We start from the raw sequence: 17,985 nt of genomic DNA on the forward strand, positions 1-17,985 counted from the left end.
AAAAATGGGAGCAAAAACAAAAGTGTTGCGTTTATATTTTTGTTGAGTGTATGTCACCAATGAATTTTGAATTTTGAAGTTGGTTTCTGATTGTCTGGTACCATTTTCTATCTTTTTAGACTCTCACATATAGATTTTCCTATTCCTCTGAACTTTTGGACCATATCTTCAGATAAGAGGTGAAATGTACTAAACCAAAATAAATTTACAGTGGTATTGCATTTTGATTTGATGATTTTTTTGGTGGTGGTGGTTTTTCATGATGATGATGTTGTTCTAATTATACTGTCAGTGATCACAGGTGTATTTACTTTTGTTACATTGGATTTCTATTTTGGATTCTGTTTTTTCAATGTAGTCTTTCTAGTTTCTAAAATCAAAAGTAATATTTGACTTTTAAATGAAATTGGGTACAATCACTTTTGTTGAATACACAAAGAATGAGAGGGAAAAAAGAGCAACAAGTGCAGAAAAGAACTGACAGTCAGTCTGCCTGCAAAAGAATAAAGACTAGGATGTTTGTGCCACCCAGTGGTCTTTTTCCACAACACCGAGACAATGCATCCAGACACAGATTCATTTAGTTACGTAATGAGGACTGGACTACCAATGGTGCAGTACAAACTAATACTTCTGGGGCCCAGACCACCATAAAAACTCACACTATTTTTAAATATGCTGTATACGTGCCTATAATTTTGTTGAAGAATTTGCACCCTTTTGTGGCCCTGCATTTGACCACTCAAGCCCTACAGAGGTCCAAAGTCAGCTTGTAATTTTTAAGCTTTGTTTTAGTTATGCACATGGTTGATGTTGCTACATAAAATGTTTTATCAAATTACCTCTTATTTCTCAAAGGCAAGTTAATTATTTTATTCAGCTATGACTGTGATTCATTTTCTTTTATCATGATTATCATCTTTATCTTTTTAATTACTGATAAAGGAGGAAAATGAAAAGCAACGAATATAGTATAATATCATGGAAATGAATGGAGACCTAAAGAGATCTAAACTAAATGCTTATGTTCAGATAACTCACTTGAGTCTACAGGAGATTTATTTTTCTTACTCATTACATGTATAGAAAATAAAAGTCTGAACGATTTTCTATAACTCACCTTCTTGTATTAATTTATATTAATTTTATGTTGATTTGAGGACTGTAAATAATTTTTAAAAATCAAAAGTTTCAAAGAGCATACTGCATTTCTTGTAAGAATAATGATATGACTTTAAAGGCTACATTCTGTATAGGCTATAGAATTCTGCTTTCATTATTTTTAATAAAGCACTGAATCACATTATTTAGGCGTCTGCCTTGAGATGACAATCAGTTTTGATACCGTTTAAAAAAAGACTTAAACGCACCATATCGTGTGTTTACCAGAAATCCTTGAATGCAGCCTGCCAGCATTTTCCAGCATTTGATTGGTTGTCGCCTATGTTTTTACCACGTGGCTCCGAACATGGCCGCCAGCGACAGAAGTAACGATGGTAGGTTGGCGTTTTGAACGTTTACTCGCTTTGATTAAGTCGTTCTGCTTTCAGGACGGACGCGTTTGCGTGTTGCTGACACACAGAGACAGTGGGACCGAAAATGCAGAAAAAAAAGGGCTCAGTTCTTTGCTAACTCGTTTATCCGGCTATGCTATCAGGCTAACATTTACTACCTGTCTGTCTTGTACCAACTAAGTAACTTCTTCCTTTACACCAGCTACTTTCAAGTCGTAACACTCACTTTGTTCTATTCCACTACATTTTCGGGTGAACTGCCGTGCATATTGCTGAAATACATTAATGTGCAATGTTATTCTGTGCCACTGGCTGCCACACGGCTAAAAGGCATTTCACAAAAGTATTTTCAGCCTCAGCTTCACAGTTGAAAGAAAGCTTTAGTGGCTTCGGGCAATGTCCAGACTTTTCTACGTGCTGCAGTTTACTGTTGTTTGTATTAATCACTCAATACCAAACTTTTGCAAGAGCATGCTGTTTATATGTACATTTCCTGGTACATGCAACATTTCCTGTATTTATTTATGACTTTTTTCCCCCAGTGCTGACTGGTTTGGAGTAATGTGTGTGTGGTGCCTTCCCTTTCAGGTCAGGACAGTATACTGGAGCCACTGAGTTTTCCAGAGCAGACAATCGACAGCTCCAACACCTTCGTTCCACAATGTCCTCGTAATGAGCTGCTGGTGTGTCTTTTCTGTTCTGAATCCGCCCCTTTGCTGCAGAAAGATGTCCTTCTCAAACACCTGCTGCTGGAGCACAAGCTGGTCATTGCTGATGTAAAACTGATTGCAGATCTCCCAAAGTATGAACCCTGCACTCTTCTTACAACTCCAACTCACTTACGTGTTTCAGCAGTATCCTCTGCTTTGCATGCGAAAGCTCAGATTAACACAAATCAGGATTGGTATTAAAATAACACAGATGTATCAGCTGCCTTTTCATTCTTGGGGTCTGACCAAGAATTGTAAATGTAACTGGATGCATATTTATTCAAGTAAGTCAAGTGGATTTATTATATAGAACTTAAATAATATGTTATTTAAAACTACAAGTAACAAAAAAAAGGAAAATAATTTTATGTTCCATATTTTTAATTGATATGTTGAGCAGTTTTGGCACTTTTATTATGAATTTCTTGTGCTTCCTCAGGTACATGTTGTACTGGAAGGGCAGATTCTTGGAGCAACCGGTCAAAGATTTCTGCAGTGTGATCAAAACCAACTCCACTGGTCCAGTTGGTGAGTGAAGTTATAGCTCAGTTAACTGGGACAAGGATGACACCGTAAAGTTAACCTGACATTTCAGACCAAATACAGTAAGAGTCCAGCCATTTACAGTGAGTCTAGATGAGTCACTATACCAGGACAACGCTAGAACTAGGATTTGATTAACAATTCTTTGTATCCGACAAAATTAGTTAAGGTCATTGTTTTACCTTGCTGACATGTTTCGACTACATCTGCAGTCTTCCTCAGAGCGTCATCCGACGTGTGATGAAGTGTCCTTTTTATCAGGTGACTGGTCTGACAGATTCTAACAGATCTGTCAGATCACCCACCAGTTAAAACATGTTTGCAAGGTCAAATAGTCACCCTTACTAACTTTGTCAGATAAAAAGAATTTCTAATGAAATATAAGAAAATGACAATGAGCATAATCAATCTACTAGAACTAGGACATGTGACATGAACTATGTATAAATTACATTCTCACTTCATCCGTGTTAGAAAGGGTCTTAACAGTGTTTATATTGTTATGCCACAGGCATGACTCCTATAAAGCTCGTGTACCTATAACAAGCTATTGACCTTACAGAGAAACAGGAGAACTACTTTCTGCTGTGTGATGTCCTTCCAGAGGATCAAATCCTCAGAGAGAAGCTCCAACAGAAACGACTGGTGAGGATCTAAACACCAGATTCAACATCACCAAACTCATCTTTGGACCAACAGATATGGTTTCTAATTCTCTGTCATGGGTCAAAACTCAAACACAGTTTCTATGCTTATTGACAGATATCCCCATACTCCTGAATTTTTCATTGGTCTTATTTTTGATCAAATTCAAACACCTGTTAAGTTAAAGCTAAACATTTGGACCCTTATGTTATACATACTACCCCGTCCACAATATCACTGGGGTATTACTGTGTGTGTGGTTTTTTTGGTCTTCTGCAGGAAGAAGTGCTGGAACAGCAACAGAAAGAGAGAGATGACAGCAGCTTCCATCGTCTTTGCATGTTCTGCAGTGAAGAGTTCACTGGGAACAGGTAGTGCACATACAAAGTTCATTCTGGAAACCAGATCACCATTGAGTAAAGCTTACTTTTTAATCAATCCAGATTTGATCATTGTAAATTTGAAAGTTTTTAAGAGCTGTTTGCAGTTGTAGTCTGAATATTTCAAAAGGAAAAGAGATTTCTTGAACCTTGTCAGTTCTTGTCATGTTTTTTTTTTCAGGTACTTGATTGATAGGTTCTTTTTGAGTAAATGTATGCAGTTGGTTCTGGGTTCTCTTTCTCTTCATGTATTCCAGGCTGAAACCTTATTAAGATCAGAGCTCTGTGGAGGCACTCATCTGTTGCAAGACAGTTTGTTGTTTTTGTAGCTTGTGAGAGTTTCTTGTCACTTTGGCTGTGTGTTTGCACTTGCTGTCATGCAAATAAATTTGAGACCAATCAGAGGCCTCCATAATAGCATGTTGAATCAGAATGAAATTGTTTTAAGTGTCTGAAAGTTTTGCACAGTGCTGTTAAATGTGACTAACAGAGAGAGAGGAGCTTCTCAGTCTAGGACTGGGAATCCTGGCATCCTAGATGTGAATTTGTTGCAATTGGCTTGACTTGAATAAATGAAACTACTGAGTGTACTCCAGCAAGAATAATACAAACTGTCAGAACTGAACTGTAATGGTACGGTGGTTATTCAGTTTCCGTTAAATGTGTTGTCCATATTTTTAGCTTTTATCTCAAAATATGAAATGAGAGTCTTATGGCAGCTGATTGTCCAAACCTGACAAACTTGCTTACATGTTGTAAATAACTCACAGGACATCTCATCTTGCTATTGCTAAGGCCATTACGATAACAGAAAAATATCACTAGATTATTCTTTATTTGAAAAGTGCCCAGTGTACAACTTCTTTTTGGCCCCAAGAGCATAAAGCTGGTGCATTTTTTTACATTCTAGTTTATTGTTTTTTTTTTTTTTACTTAACTGATTCCACAAAATGAATAAACCCAACAGTGTCTGTGGCCGTCTGTCCTAAGCCAACGCGTTCCTACGGGAGATCTATATGTTTGTTTGTTTTTTGTTTTTTTTACTGCTTCCACATGATGTTTTCAGGTCATCTCTACTGAACCACATGGCCAGAGAGCATTCCTTCAGCATTGGACTGCCAGACAATATTGTCTACTGCAATGAGTTCCTGGACACACTGCAGAGCAAACTGGACAAGTAAGAACTGGCACAGTGTGTGTGTAATACTACTTTAACTCAATTACATTTTCAATTAAGATAATTTCACGTTTCAGTTTTCAATTTCCTTAAAGATTGTTGAAACTTTATATGTATTGTGGACTGAATTATCCACAATCAGAGCTTCACGTCATTATTATACAAATAATTTTTACTCCGTGCTACAGAGTACATAAATGATCAAATCCAAGTGAAACCATTAGGTCACTACAAATACGGTGTATGGATACAATACTCAAAATAATGAAGTAGAAAAGGGCAAACCAAACAATGACATCAGTGACAGCATTAATCTGGTGATTACTTTTTTCATTAACCAATTTGGCAAAAGTCAGAAAACTATTTACAGCATTTAAAGTCAGTTGTGTTTTCCCACAGTTTAAGCTGATTTCTTCAGATGTCTTGATTTGCCCGACCAAGAGACCAAAACCTCACAATATTCAGATTACTGTCATCTATTACAAAGAAGGGTATCAAATCCAAACAATAGGCAGGATTTGGTTATCCAACTAGATTCATTTTCTATAAGTCAACTAATTGATTAGTTAACAAATTGTTAGAGCTCAGTTTTCAGATCCATCGGGACACATGCATCCCTGATACTGCAAATGCTCAGTGAATTTAGCTGAACTTTGTTACGGATGTATTTACATCACTGCTCACAGTTCTAATTTGCTTTATGCATTAATAGTTTTTTTTTTTCCTTTCTTCCATCAGTCTGCAGTGTTTGTACTGTGAGAAAATATTTCGAGATAAAACCACGCTAAAGGACCACATGAGAAAAAAAGCTCACCGCCGCATCAACGCTAACAACCGTGAATATGATCGTTTCTATGTCATCAACTACCTGGTAAAAAAAACCCTCTACTTCGCTTTTTTCTTAGTTGACTGCAAGTCAGGTTGCATGTTTTTCTTTTGAGCCTAAAGAAACCTTCCCCTTTGAAAGCTCTGAAAAGTTTGTACTGTAAGCTTAAGAAGAAGAATATCGATCCAGAATGTTGCACCCTGCAACCTGAAAGGATTTATTCCTTAGGTTTATTATGAAACACCACAAGGCTGCACCACAATGCAAGCTTGACATAGCCAGGGTTTTTATGTGTTCTCAGGCTCAGCCAATTCCAAAAACCCAAGTCAGAGATCATGGGTAACAAGATAGCTATTATAAACTTCAAATGACCTTTTATGTGTTTATCCGTTTCATGCATCATGTAACGCTTCTGAACAAAATGGACCAATAGCGTGCTGCCCACTTCAGTCAACAGATTGTTGTAATGAAGAACAACGTTAAGTATAAAAAATTATGATGCAAGACAGGAAATGCTGGTAGAAATCTGTCAGGAAAATTCTTTAGCGGAGTCCTGACTTCTCCAAATAAATACTGAGTCATCTCTCAAGTCAAAGAAAATGAATCACTTGAACAGAGCAGAGTCTGAACAAGTGACTGATAATACATGGAAACGGTTTAGTTTTTATGCAGGCACACAATCAAGTTACATTGGTATTATCAGTTTTCTGAGCAGCCAGTTTCAACCGGTTGCTTGCAGGATCAGTGTGTTATATTTCATGGTCAAAGTTAGATCATGGAATTTACTGGGTACATTGGGTTATATGAGTTCACAGTTATACAGTAGTTTGAAATCATGAAGAGCATTTAATCATAACATTATTATACTTTTATTACAAAAACAGAATATATTTATTTTACTGATGAAAAAGCTGATTATTTCTAAGATGGCCCATAGAATAATCAAGTTTATAATCCATTCTGTTAGATGCATTGCTCCTAGTTAGTTTTTAAAAACATTAGCAGGATGCATTGAGATACAATAAACTATCAAAATAAAAGTTCAGAAATGTTCCAAAAGGATTATCAGTGACTTTTCAAAACAAACACCTCATGGCTTCCCCCCTTACTAGACTCCCAAAACAGAATCTCCCTGATGTTAAATGCAGCTTCCCAAACAATAATTCTTTCTTTCTCTTTGTTTGCGTTTACTTTCAAAATAGGAGTCCATAAATACTGACAGAAATTAACGGAGTAGCTCTAGCGTAATTTTTTATTTTTAAAGTGTCAGTTCCGTAGCCCATGAAAAACACAGGTATTTACAGGGAGGCATATACAGTGGGTACGGAAAGTATTCAGACCCCTTGAAATTTTTCACTCTCTGTGTCATTGCAGCCATTTGCCAAAATCAAAAAAGTTCATTTTATTTCACATTAATGTACACTCAGCACCCCATCTTGACAGAAAAAAAACAGAAATGTAGAAATTTTTGCAAATTTATTAAAAAAGAAAAGCTGAAATATCACATGGTCATAAGTATTCAGACCCTTTGCAGTGACATTCATATTTAACTCACATGCTGTCCATTTCTTCTGATCCTCCTCGAGATGGTTCTGCTTCTTTATTGGAGTCCAGCTGTGTTTAATTAAACTGATTGGACTTGATTAGGAAAGGCACACACCTGTCTATATAAGACCTTACAGCTCAGTGCATGTCAGAGCAAATGAGAATCATGAGGTCGAAGGAACTGCCCAAGGAGCTCAGAGACAGAATTGTGGCAAGGCACAGATCTGGCCAAGGTTACAAAAGTATTCAGACCCCTTGAAAAATTTCAAGGGGTCTGAATACTTTCCGTACCCACTGTACATCCATACAGATATATGAAGTACCAGTCAAAGTTTGGACACGCCTTGTCATTCAATGGTTTTGATTTATTTTAATTATTTTCTACATTGTAGATTAATACTGAAGACATCAAAACTGTGAATGAACACATATGGAACTATGTTGTAAACAAAAAAATGCTAAACATATCAGAATAAGGTAACAGGAGTAGAAAGGTTGAGGTAACCATGAATAAATTATTCATTTATTTATATTATTTATGTATTTATTAACACAGCGAAAGGCATTTAAACAAACTCAAATACAAATTAAATACTAATTTAGAAAATGACATGTTTGCCTGATGAATTATATTGTATTAACACTATTAATATATCACATATAAATAATGCAGGTAGAGCAAAACCGTGGCATATATTTCTAAGAACAGACATTTCGGTAGCCTAGATACAGTCTCTTCATGTTATGTGCCAGTATGATGAGCATATCTATATTTTCGGGCAAGAGTGAACTCCTTGTTTTGTTCACAATGTAGCCTGCCTTCAAGAAAATGTGCTTCAATAGGGTGGAAGTGACCAGAATGCAGAGGCAGTATTTGGCTGCTAGTGCCAGTTTAGGATTGTCAACAGTTTTGTTTCCACCATCCAAGTGCAGATAATTCATTTTCTTGTAACAAATGACAATTATAGAGAACATATGACAGGGTTCAAGCTTTGAGTCACATTTCACTGCCAAAATGACCATTTTTTCGACTTTCCATTGGAAATTTAAAACATTAATTTTTTATTGTAAAATTTTCTCAGGAATTCTGATTTGAAATCAGAAATGCAAAATCTCTAACCACTTTTGAGCTACAGCCATTTTTTGGCTTTGGCATTGTGGTTCATTCAGTCTGCAAAAAAAACAAAAAATGGGTTACTTGATGTAAATTAGGTACTCAACAAACTATTTAGCTTAACAAAGATTTCTTAACTATATTTAGTAGAGTCAGGCAGTGAGAAAGTAACAAAAGGAATACAAAACACCTTAATACCCCAAAATTTGCCAGGCGGAAATTAAAAAAAGATGTAAAATTCCATGTTAAAAAACTACCACTTGTTTCTGAGCATCAAAATCAACAAAATAATGTAATCACCATCTGCACAACATTTTAAAGTATACTGGGATTGATTTTTGAAGCTGTATGGTCAAAATTGCCCAAGTGTTAGTTTTTTTTAACGAGGATCAATAATTTTTTTACAAATCAAGAATTTCAACAGGGTGGGTTAGTATTTTGCTTGTGTGCTCTTAGCTGACTTAATAAAATATTTGTTGCTGCACGTCATCATTTTTGCCAGGTCCTAGAGAATCAAATGGTATATAACACTTGCATATAACTGTTACAGTCCTTCCAATAATATGAAATATATGGTCACTTCTTACCTTAAACTTGAAATATAGCAAACGATTTTGTCACTGCACCCTCTGTAAACACAGGTACTGAAAAACACCTTGGAATACCTGCAAGCCTTCAAACTGGGTTCCAAATTAAAGCACACAACATGAACAAGGGAAAGGGATCTTAAAATACCTTATCAAAGAAGCATTAACACAGGATTTACTGCTTCCATATCAAAGTACAAAAATTTTTGTCACTGAAAATCATCATTTTTTTTGCCTGTTTTTTGCCATAAATGGCCACAAAAATGATGTAAGAATACAATTGAGATAAAATACGATGCTTCCATCAGAAAGTAGACAATTTTTTACCCTAGAAACAACTTTTGTAATTTGGAAGTATGGAAAAGTATTCCTTACAGAATTTTTTTACACCGGTGGCAGTAAAACATGACTCAATGCTTGAAGGCTGTCATATTCAGTTAAATTGATTATTTTTCAGCATTTTTCTTATTGTGTAAAATATTACAGGAGGCTTTTTCTCACTGTGTGCAAACTTAAAATGTCTACTTTCTCCTGTTAGGAATTGGGAAAAACCTGGGAGGAGGTACAGAGTGAAGATGACCGTGAGCTGGTAGATGATGAGAATGAGTAAGTATTCTCAGCAGGAACCATCAGGGTGAGATCAGCTCAATCTGAAACCAAAGCATCCATGTTTTTTGACTTCTTTTTATACACGTGACTGTGTTAGCTTCATTTATCTGAGTTTAAAATGACCAAACGTCTTGTTCTGGATTCATCCATGTTCTGGATATATCTGCATTACTAATGCAGAGGCCTTACTTTTGCCATATGTGATGTGTGAAATGCTTAAACCTGCCTAGTTCCCTTACACCTCCCAGCTGCCTGACATTTTCATGTTGTCTGCAGTGACTGGTCCGACTGGCAGTCTCATCCAGTCTCTGCTGTGTGTCTGTTCTGTGATCACCAGTCAGATACAATGGACCATATCTACACTCACATGAAGGTAAAGCAACAGACACTTGTTACAGAGGAATCTGACTGCAGTTTTTATGCCTGAAATTATTCCTTATATGACTCAGTACTGCTGAGTAGGATTTAGAGCTATATGGGGAAATTAGAGAATTCTCAAAACTAACACACCCAACAACAACACACTGTTCTGCATTGCACCTATTTTTTTCTAAGCTTTCCTTTACAAATATCATCAAAGCATGACACTTGCTAGATACACAAAGAACATAATGCGCAATTTTCACCTCTCCTCTGTCCTCCATCCTCCTGTCTGTGAAGAAGAAATCCTTTTTAAGTGGCACCTTGAAGTCATTTTCTAAAAAGTATCTGGAGGAGAGAGGACAAGGCCCAGGTGTAATCTTGATGTCTTCTGCTGAAGTCTTTTCCACAGCTGTGACATAAAACACTTGTGACACTCAGCTGAAATACATAAATATGAAAAATCTGTGAGTGTAATAAATGTATCACTCAATTATTATGAATGTCACTCTTTGTTTATGCAGTGCTTTTTTCTGTGCCACGCCTCTTTTCTACTTCAAAGTGTGTGAGAGTGTTAAATTACATTTTTCTCACATTCTGCCATGTTGTGAATTATATGTAAAAATATATTATGATTTATCTGAAACACTGTTCTGCTCATGTAAAAGAGATCATAAAGTACAGCAGCAGACTGTGACAAAACAGTGATGCAGCTTTGCCAAACACCATATTCATCACAGCAGCTTCGAAGCAAAGATGTCTCATTTGTTAATTCCTGTTGCCCGTTGTGCTCCCTTCTCATGTCTTCTCATCACCTCCTCTGCTCACATTTCTAGTGGGACGGATTAAGAAATGAGGAAAGGAGTTGAATAAAGGAATCAAAGATGTACAAACTGAAAAATGAGAAGGGGTACTGTTTTTCACAGGGAGACTCAAGTCATAAATTAACAATCGGTACATAGAAGAAGACTGGAGACACACTCAGATTAAACAGCACTCAGGAAAATGCTGCATCATAACAAGCACAAACAGAATGGCATCAACATTACATTTTACCCACATAGAGGTGTAACATTAATGTGTCAAAAAAAATAGCCAAAATACAAATCCCAAGAAAATATGCAATCACATAAACCAAAGGAAAAATGTCATGCTAGATATGAAGAGATTTTCAAAAGAGCATAGATGGCATGACATCATAATGAAATAGTTAACGAGTTCTGCAGGCCACATGCTGGTGTTTACATTCAACATGCCTTTTGACATAGTTAATGTCAAAGTACTGTTGGCAGGAATTCAGTTCTTTGGAAGTAAATGAGAATGTTGCATCAGTTTGTGTTATAAACTGCTGGTATGATGAAAATTGATTTAGTTGTTCATGTATTTCTATTTTGTTGCTTGTTTTATCCTTTTTTTGGCCTGGAAAGTTGAATTAAAATATGTCCTAAAATAGTCACATACAGAAGGTAGAAACTTTTGATTCTGGAGCCACCCTTAAATGCCACTCTTTGGACAAACTTTATTTTTTCCCCACTAGTGGTAATAATGTTAGTATAGCTTTAGTGTAATGGAACCCCATTTATAATTCTGTTATTTTGCAAATATTTTGTAGGAAGCCCATGGCTTTGATCTCCACAGCCTGAAAACAGAACTCAGTAAGTACTACCTTATTGGAAACCATCCAAGTTCTGAGCGGTTTGATTTTTACAATGATCACCTTCACCAAGCAGCATTTTACTGAACTGGCATGAAAGATAATAAAAATGAAACGCATAACAGCATACAAGTTAAACATTTGCTCTAAGGACAAAAAAACTAAAAACATTGGCAACAATTGTACCTTTTCCTTATATCCAAAGGTTTGGCTACTGTTGTGTATTGAACATTACTGCCTTTCCAGGGCTAAGACATTTAACTGGTGAACAAACTGATAGTGCAGTGTTTCTAATGTCTTGTCTGAATGTGAGTACATGCTCATGTCAACATTCTACTGCTCCCTTAGACCTCAAGTTCTACCAGCAGGTCAAACTGGTGAACTTCATCCGGCGGCATATCCACCAAAACCGCTGCTATGGCTGCCAGGAGAACTTTGACTCCAGAGCTGACATCCTTCATCACATCATGGCTAAAAGTCATGTGATGAAACTGCCAGAGATGTCCATTTGGGACCAGCCTCAGTAAGTTCAACGGACAACTTATTCTCTGATTTCAGTTTTTATGTGTCCTGTTGGATCTTTTCAGTTACCACAAGTCTCTGTACTCATTAGTGGGTAGAAACTGAGAGAGCATGCACTGCTGTCTGTCAGTGGCTCATTTGAATGCTATTATTGAAAATAGTATTATGAAAATATTGGTCCCCTCATACTACCAAAGCAGCTCTAACCCATTGAGGCCTGGACTCCACAGACATCTGAAGGTGTTCTGTAGCATCAGGGACCAAGATGTTAGCAACAGAAAGATACACGGTGGAGGATCAGACTTGTTTTCCCAGTACATCTATGGGATTCAGATCAAACATTGACCTTTTTCTCATGTTATTTAAACCTTTACTTAGCAATATGGCAGAGAGTGTTATTCTACTCAAAGTGGCCACTACCATCAAGGAGTATGTGGTCTATCAAAGCCAGCATTAAGGTTTCTAGTACAGTGGCCCTTTCAGTCCCTATTTGCATCAGTGACCCTTGGGCGCCCCTGACCCTTTTAGTGGTATATCGGTTATCTTGTCCTTGGACCACTTTTAGTGGCTGTTAACTGCTGTGTACCTAGAAAACAAAACACAAGACCTGCCATTTTGGAGAGGTTCAGCCTCACTTGTCTACCAACACAGTTTGATTCTTGTCAAAGCCACTCAGATCCTTGATGCTGCCCATTTTTCCTGCTTTCAACATATGAACTTCAAAAACTGAATGTTTATTTGCTGCTTAATTATCCATATCCCATCCGCTGACAGGTGACATTGAAATCAGTACTATTCATTTAAACGGTCAGTGGTATTAATTTGTTAGCTGATCAGCAAAATGTCTGAAATTACACTCATTTTTAAAATCATGACTCAGTCATATCTAAATACATAGACGTGATGCGTGTACATTCACAATGTGACCTGCACTACTGGAGATATATCTCCATCATGGATAAATGTCCATACATCTGCTTAGAAAATAACATTCTTCTTGCAACTTTGTATTTTATGGGCCTATATTCCTAACATTTGAACTTTTGCTCTGTGTCACAGTTATCCATTAGTACCTGTCTATTCCATGGTATCTGAACAAACAGTTCTGTCAGTATAGTTTCTGTCAGTCATTCAACTTTTTAGAGGTGTTAAGGATGATTTGTGTACATGATGTTATTGTTGCATGTGAAGTACTAAATGGTCTGTTTATCGCAAAGTAAAAGAATGCACTTTTTGATAACTACAGTATCATCATTGCTTTTTCAGCAAAATACTTAGAAATGTTTGGATAATATCTCAAAGAAACACTTCTAAGGAATCCATTAATGCAAAGGTGTGAAAGGTACAATGAATAGTTTTCAATCAGTGAGCCAAAAATCATTTTTTTCTCTTTATGTACAACAATTTTCTAGCTTCCTAGGTACCAAACCAACAGATGCTGAAAAACAGTATGCAGTCCACAGCTAAGTGACCAGCTTAATGGCAACATTCTGCTTCCTTATTGCATCCCCCAAAAGCATTATGGTAATTGTAGTTTGACAGCTTTAGATGTTATTGATCCATTAAGTAATAGAACACAGGTAAAAAGCAATAAATTGTGACACTACCTTTTTTTTTTTTTTGGAAATACAGCAATGTAGATTGTATTCTCACATGCACCTCACAATACTTCTGGGTTGCCAAACTTCTGAAAATAACAGCCAGGTGAACTTGGCTAAGAGCTGCAGTGACTACTACAGCTGTAAAGAAATGGAATAAAATCCAAGCCTAATTATACCTCTGATCTTCATCTCTCCACAGGTACTTCTTCCCCACATATGAAAACGATGCTCTCCTGTGCACACTATCTGACAGCGATGAAGACGAACGTGACGAGACAAATCGCAGTGAGGATATCCCGGTCATCGCAGAGGACATCTCCAACCTCAAAATACTGAAACAGACCAGTGTGCTCAACCAGCTGCTGAAGCACAGAGGATCCACCTGCTGACGATGTACAAACAGATTTCTGTTTCTTTCTTTCATCACGCCCAGTGTTCACCTGGACTCATGGATTAAAAAAAAATAAAAAATCTGAAGACAATAGAATACTTGATAGTGCTCTGTGGAAAAATATGTCATGTAGTCATAACACACACTTTCTTAATCATACAGCTTTGTACAACTTATAAGCTACTTACTTCCATTCAAGCACATAAGAGGAGCTTAAACATCTGTTTTTCTTGAATACTGACTTTATTATTTAAAACAAAAATCATTTTCCTTTGTAGATTCTGTAAGCAGTGATTAATGAAAGAGTTGTGACACTTCACACTAAACACACATAATTAAAACAGAAAGCATCCTCTAATTGTTAAAGTCAAATAAATGTGGACTTGTCTGATTGAGCTTCGGTTCTACTTGGCAGTCTTATTGGTTTTAGCAGGTACAATGTTTTGCGTCGTTTTGCCAAGTGAAACCTGTCGAATTGTGGAACCAAACTGTAGTGTGCTCAGAGTTTCCACCACGTCCTTGACGTCGGGACTCACATTCACAAACACGCAGCACTGCAGAAAAACAGGAGGACATAATGCAGTTATGAACCAAACGTGGGTGATTACGTTTGCTGCATGCGTTTCATCACATACTGTACACACGATGTTGCACGTGATGAGTAGTAATGAAAAATGATAAGGTATAGATTCAGCCACCTGAAGGTAATAAATTCATTCATACAGTTGTGCATTCATATCTTCAAACAAAACATTATAGAACTTTTTCACTTTAAAACTGGTATTATTACAAATGTATATGTCATGGACAATAACTTCAAAAAGAAATGTACCACCACGTGTACAAGATACTAAACAGACTAAATCCCGAGAGATCTCACAGGAGAGGAGTATAGAAGTGTGAAACTAGATGTAATGTTAAGTTGATAAAATAATGTAACAGTATTACAGTAAGCTCAATAGTGTACACCTGTTAAATAATTCCAACTTTTATCACCTCTTAGTAATTGCATTGCTTCTCAGTTGAATGATCGGGGTGCTTGTATTTTTATTAAATTAAATCTAAGCCACTGGTTTATACTCTACACAAAAGCATTTAACACATTTCTGCAGAGATGTTCTGTCTTTGCAGAATTGTTTTTTTACAGCTGCTCATTGTGAAGGGGATTGTGTTGCTCTGCCTTTCTTTTTAAAATACACCAAAGGTTTTCTTTTGGATTCTAGTCAAGTGATGTACTTGATTATGTCAGAGCTTTTCCTTTTTTTCTTCCTGAGAAACCTGTGATTTTGGCAGTGTGCTTTGGATTGTCATCATGTCGGAATAATCCTGGTCTGCCAAGCCTTTGCAGACTGAGAGTCATCTTGTCCATCAATGTTTTGGTGTATTTACAGGCATTTATGATGCTGTATGTACATACTATCTCTGTAACCCCATCTCATCAGACTCCCACTTCATTGCATCACAGATGAGACAGAATTTGTTGTGGTATTCCTGGCTTCATAACAAACATGCAGGACCCCACCTGAGCAGAACAAATGTATCTTGTTCACATCTCAACAAGAACGTGCTCCCAGTATTCATTAGGCTTCTTTTTGTCCTTCATGATTTGGCAAAGTTTAATCTTGCAGTTTTGTATGAAAAGCAGGCAAACGTTTTCTTCTTGGAAACCGTCCATAGAGGTTGTCATGCAGTGTCCTTCAGTCTGAACTGTCACAACAATATGTCAAGACTGAAGCACTTGTCTGTTTTTCAGAGCTGGGTTGATAGCCCGATATCAATCCGATAGATCTGTCCGTGGCGTCTATTTAGGAAGACAACCGCTGCAGCTCTGATTAATGGAATTATGGCTCGCTTTATACCTCATTACTACTGCAACTGTTTACTCTGAGCTTTAATTGGTCGCAGATCTTCCTGCGTACCTTTCCATCATTTGTTAGTTCCACTTCCGACTTCTTTTCTACGTGGAGCCATGATGCCTACATCTGCATAGTACTTAATAATTCCAAAGTTGAGAAAGGTCTGGTGGACAACACATTTTATAAGCATGTCCATGTGGTCAGGCTAATTGAATGTAGTGCAGTCAGTTTCAGTGATCACAGGTGTATTTTCTTTTGTTGTACAGTTTCTTCTTCAGGGCCTGTATTTTCAACATAGTCCTTCAAAAATATTTGTTTTGGAATTGTTAATAAGCGAACTTACCCTACTGTTCAATTTAGAAATAACGCAGTTATTGAAGAGTGATACAATTTTTGAAATTGTGTTATTTAATCATTACTGCGGGTTTTACTCACTTTAAGTTAATTCAATAAAATTTGAATATTACAGGTTAAAATCATCAAAATGATACTATGTCAGCCAGTTGGTTTGGCAATATAAGATTTATATACTGGAAGACACACACCTCAAATCCTGAAATAGGTAACACTAGCACAGGAAAAGTCAGCATGACGACTGTTATGTTGTATTCTGACATGTCACACATTTTTTTTAACTTAGCAGTAACTGACTTGGAAATGTCCATTACAATATCTGCCTACTGTTTGTTCACATCAGCCAACAATGGTTGGTCTTACAGAACAGGTAGCAGCTACCAAACTCTTGAGTGTAGTGAAGTGAAGCAAGATGCATTTTATTGCTAATGAACTGAACTTTTACATTTTTCACAATAAGTTAAATGTTGTTTCTTCTTACAAGTAGCACAATCTCGCTTAAGAAAGTTCTTCTGTGGCAAAAGAAACCCAACTGAGCACTGTGTCAGTTTACCTTGGCGTCTCCGCTGAGGCAGGGCTGCAGGAGGTGGGTGAGTTTAGAGTTCCTGAATGGGATGTGGAGAGCATTACATTTCAGAGCTCCAAACACCTGGTGGAGAAACAGTAATCTTTGACATCATAGAACACCTGTTCACTATAGCTGAAAATCTCAACAGATGCTTCCCTTCTAAAATTTTTTGATTCACATGCAGTGTTGAAATCAGACAAATTTATATGCAAAGCCACTGTATTGCATTGTCTAAAAAAATGCCAGAACAACAAAACGTGGATCTTGTTCTGTCTGATACAAGCTCAATTATATAAATTCCAAATTATGTTAAAAAGAGAGAAGAACTGTATCATACATTTGGACAGTCTGGAAACCAAGGGTTTTTTTTTTTTCTAAGAAATTAAAAAAAAAAAAAAGACCACAAAGAGTGAAACTATTCTTGCAAATAGTCATTTTAAGAAAAATAAAAACAGGACAGAGAAGCTTCATTAGTAATGTAATACGTGTAGACCAGGGCTATTCAATTAATTTGGAATCAGGGCCAGTTCATGAAACTGAGGGAAAATAAGGGGCCGGACACTATGAGTAATTGCAGCTACAAATAAAGCAATTACAACAACATACTGAAGAAATCAATATATTTGTCAAGTGTCTTTTAACGCTATGGCTTCCCAAACTTGAAAAGGAAGGACTGGACTGGAATTGAATAGCCCTGCTGTAGACCTTACTGAGTATAGCAACTAATTTATTTTTTATTTTTTTAAACCCACTGCATATCAGCTTTCTATTTCCAAAGCCCTCATTCACATAGACAGCAGATCCACACTAGTATTGGGCCAAAACAGAGACAGTATAGGTTGTCATTGGAGAAAAGACTTTGTCATTGAAAATGACAAAAAAAACCAAACAAATAAACAGATATTCTAAATTACTTCTTTGTGTTTGGATGGAGTTTTTTGTATTTTAATGTGATTTCCATTTACAATTGTGTGAAATATGTCTGTGCTTTTAAACTCAAGGTAAAAAAGAAGAAGAAGAAGTACATGG

The 17,985-nt window shown here is 36.7% G+C and overlaps 2 protein-coding genes across 2 annotated transcripts in view; one reads left to right on the top strand and one right to left on the bottom strand.

Moving 5' to 3' along the window:
• Nucleotides 1–1,389: 1,389 nt before the first annotated feature.
• Nucleotides 1,390–14,573, top strand: znf277 (zinc finger protein 277). Its single transcript, XM_022215651.2, has 12 exons — nucleotides 1,390–1,496; nucleotides 2,103–2,316; nucleotides 2,664–2,752; nucleotides 3,330–3,412; nucleotides 3,692–3,783; nucleotides 4,859–4,969; nucleotides 5,708–5,840; nucleotides 9,580–9,647; nucleotides 9,927–10,023; nucleotides 11,623–11,665; nucleotides 12,013–12,187; nucleotides 13,987–14,573. Exons 1-12 carry the CDS (start codon nucleotides 1,400–1,402, stop codon nucleotides 14,174–14,176), a joined length of 1,392 nt encoding a protein of 463 aa, XP_022071343.2. The 5' UTR covers nucleotides 1,390–1,399; the 3' UTR covers nucleotides 14,177–14,573.
• Nucleotides 14,574–14,582: 9 nt separating this feature from the next.
• LOC110966319 (uncharacterized) overlaps nucleotides 14,583–17,985 on the bottom strand; it is a 32,420-nt gene continuing 29,017 nt past the window's right edge. The window contains exons 10-11 of the mRNA XM_022215653.2: nucleotides 16,942–17,037; nucleotides 14,583–14,732 (exon numbers count right to left, since the gene is read on the bottom strand). Of these exons, the coding sequence (XP_022071345.2) occupies nucleotides 14,583–14,732; nucleotides 16,942–17,037 (246 nt within the window). The remainder of the gene's footprint in view (nucleotides 14,733–16,941; nucleotides 17,038–17,985) is intronic.

This window comes from Acanthochromis polyacanthus, chromosome 8 (genome assembly GCF_021347895.1).
Source record: "Acanthochromis polyacanthus isolate Apoly-LR-REF ecotype Palm Island chromosome 8, KAUST_Apoly_ChrSc, whole genome shotgun sequence".
NCBI lineage: Eukaryota > Metazoa > Chordata > Actinopteri > Pomacentridae > Acanthochromis > Acanthochromis polyacanthus.

Bases quoted from the DNA above. Each gene is read 5' to 3' on its own strand.
- znf277 (XM_022215651.2), top strand. From the start codon at position 1,400: ATGCAGCCTGCCAGCATTTTCCAGCATTTGATTGGTTGTCGCCTATGT. The intron at 1,497-2,102 runs GTAGGTTGGCGT...CTTCCCTTTCAG, and splicing joins CAGCGACAGAAGTAACGATG to GTCAGGACAGTATACTGGAG. The intron at 2,317-2,663 runs GTATGAACCCTG...GTGCTTCCTCAG, and splicing joins CTGATTGCAGATCTCCCAAA to GTACATGTTGTACTGGAAGG.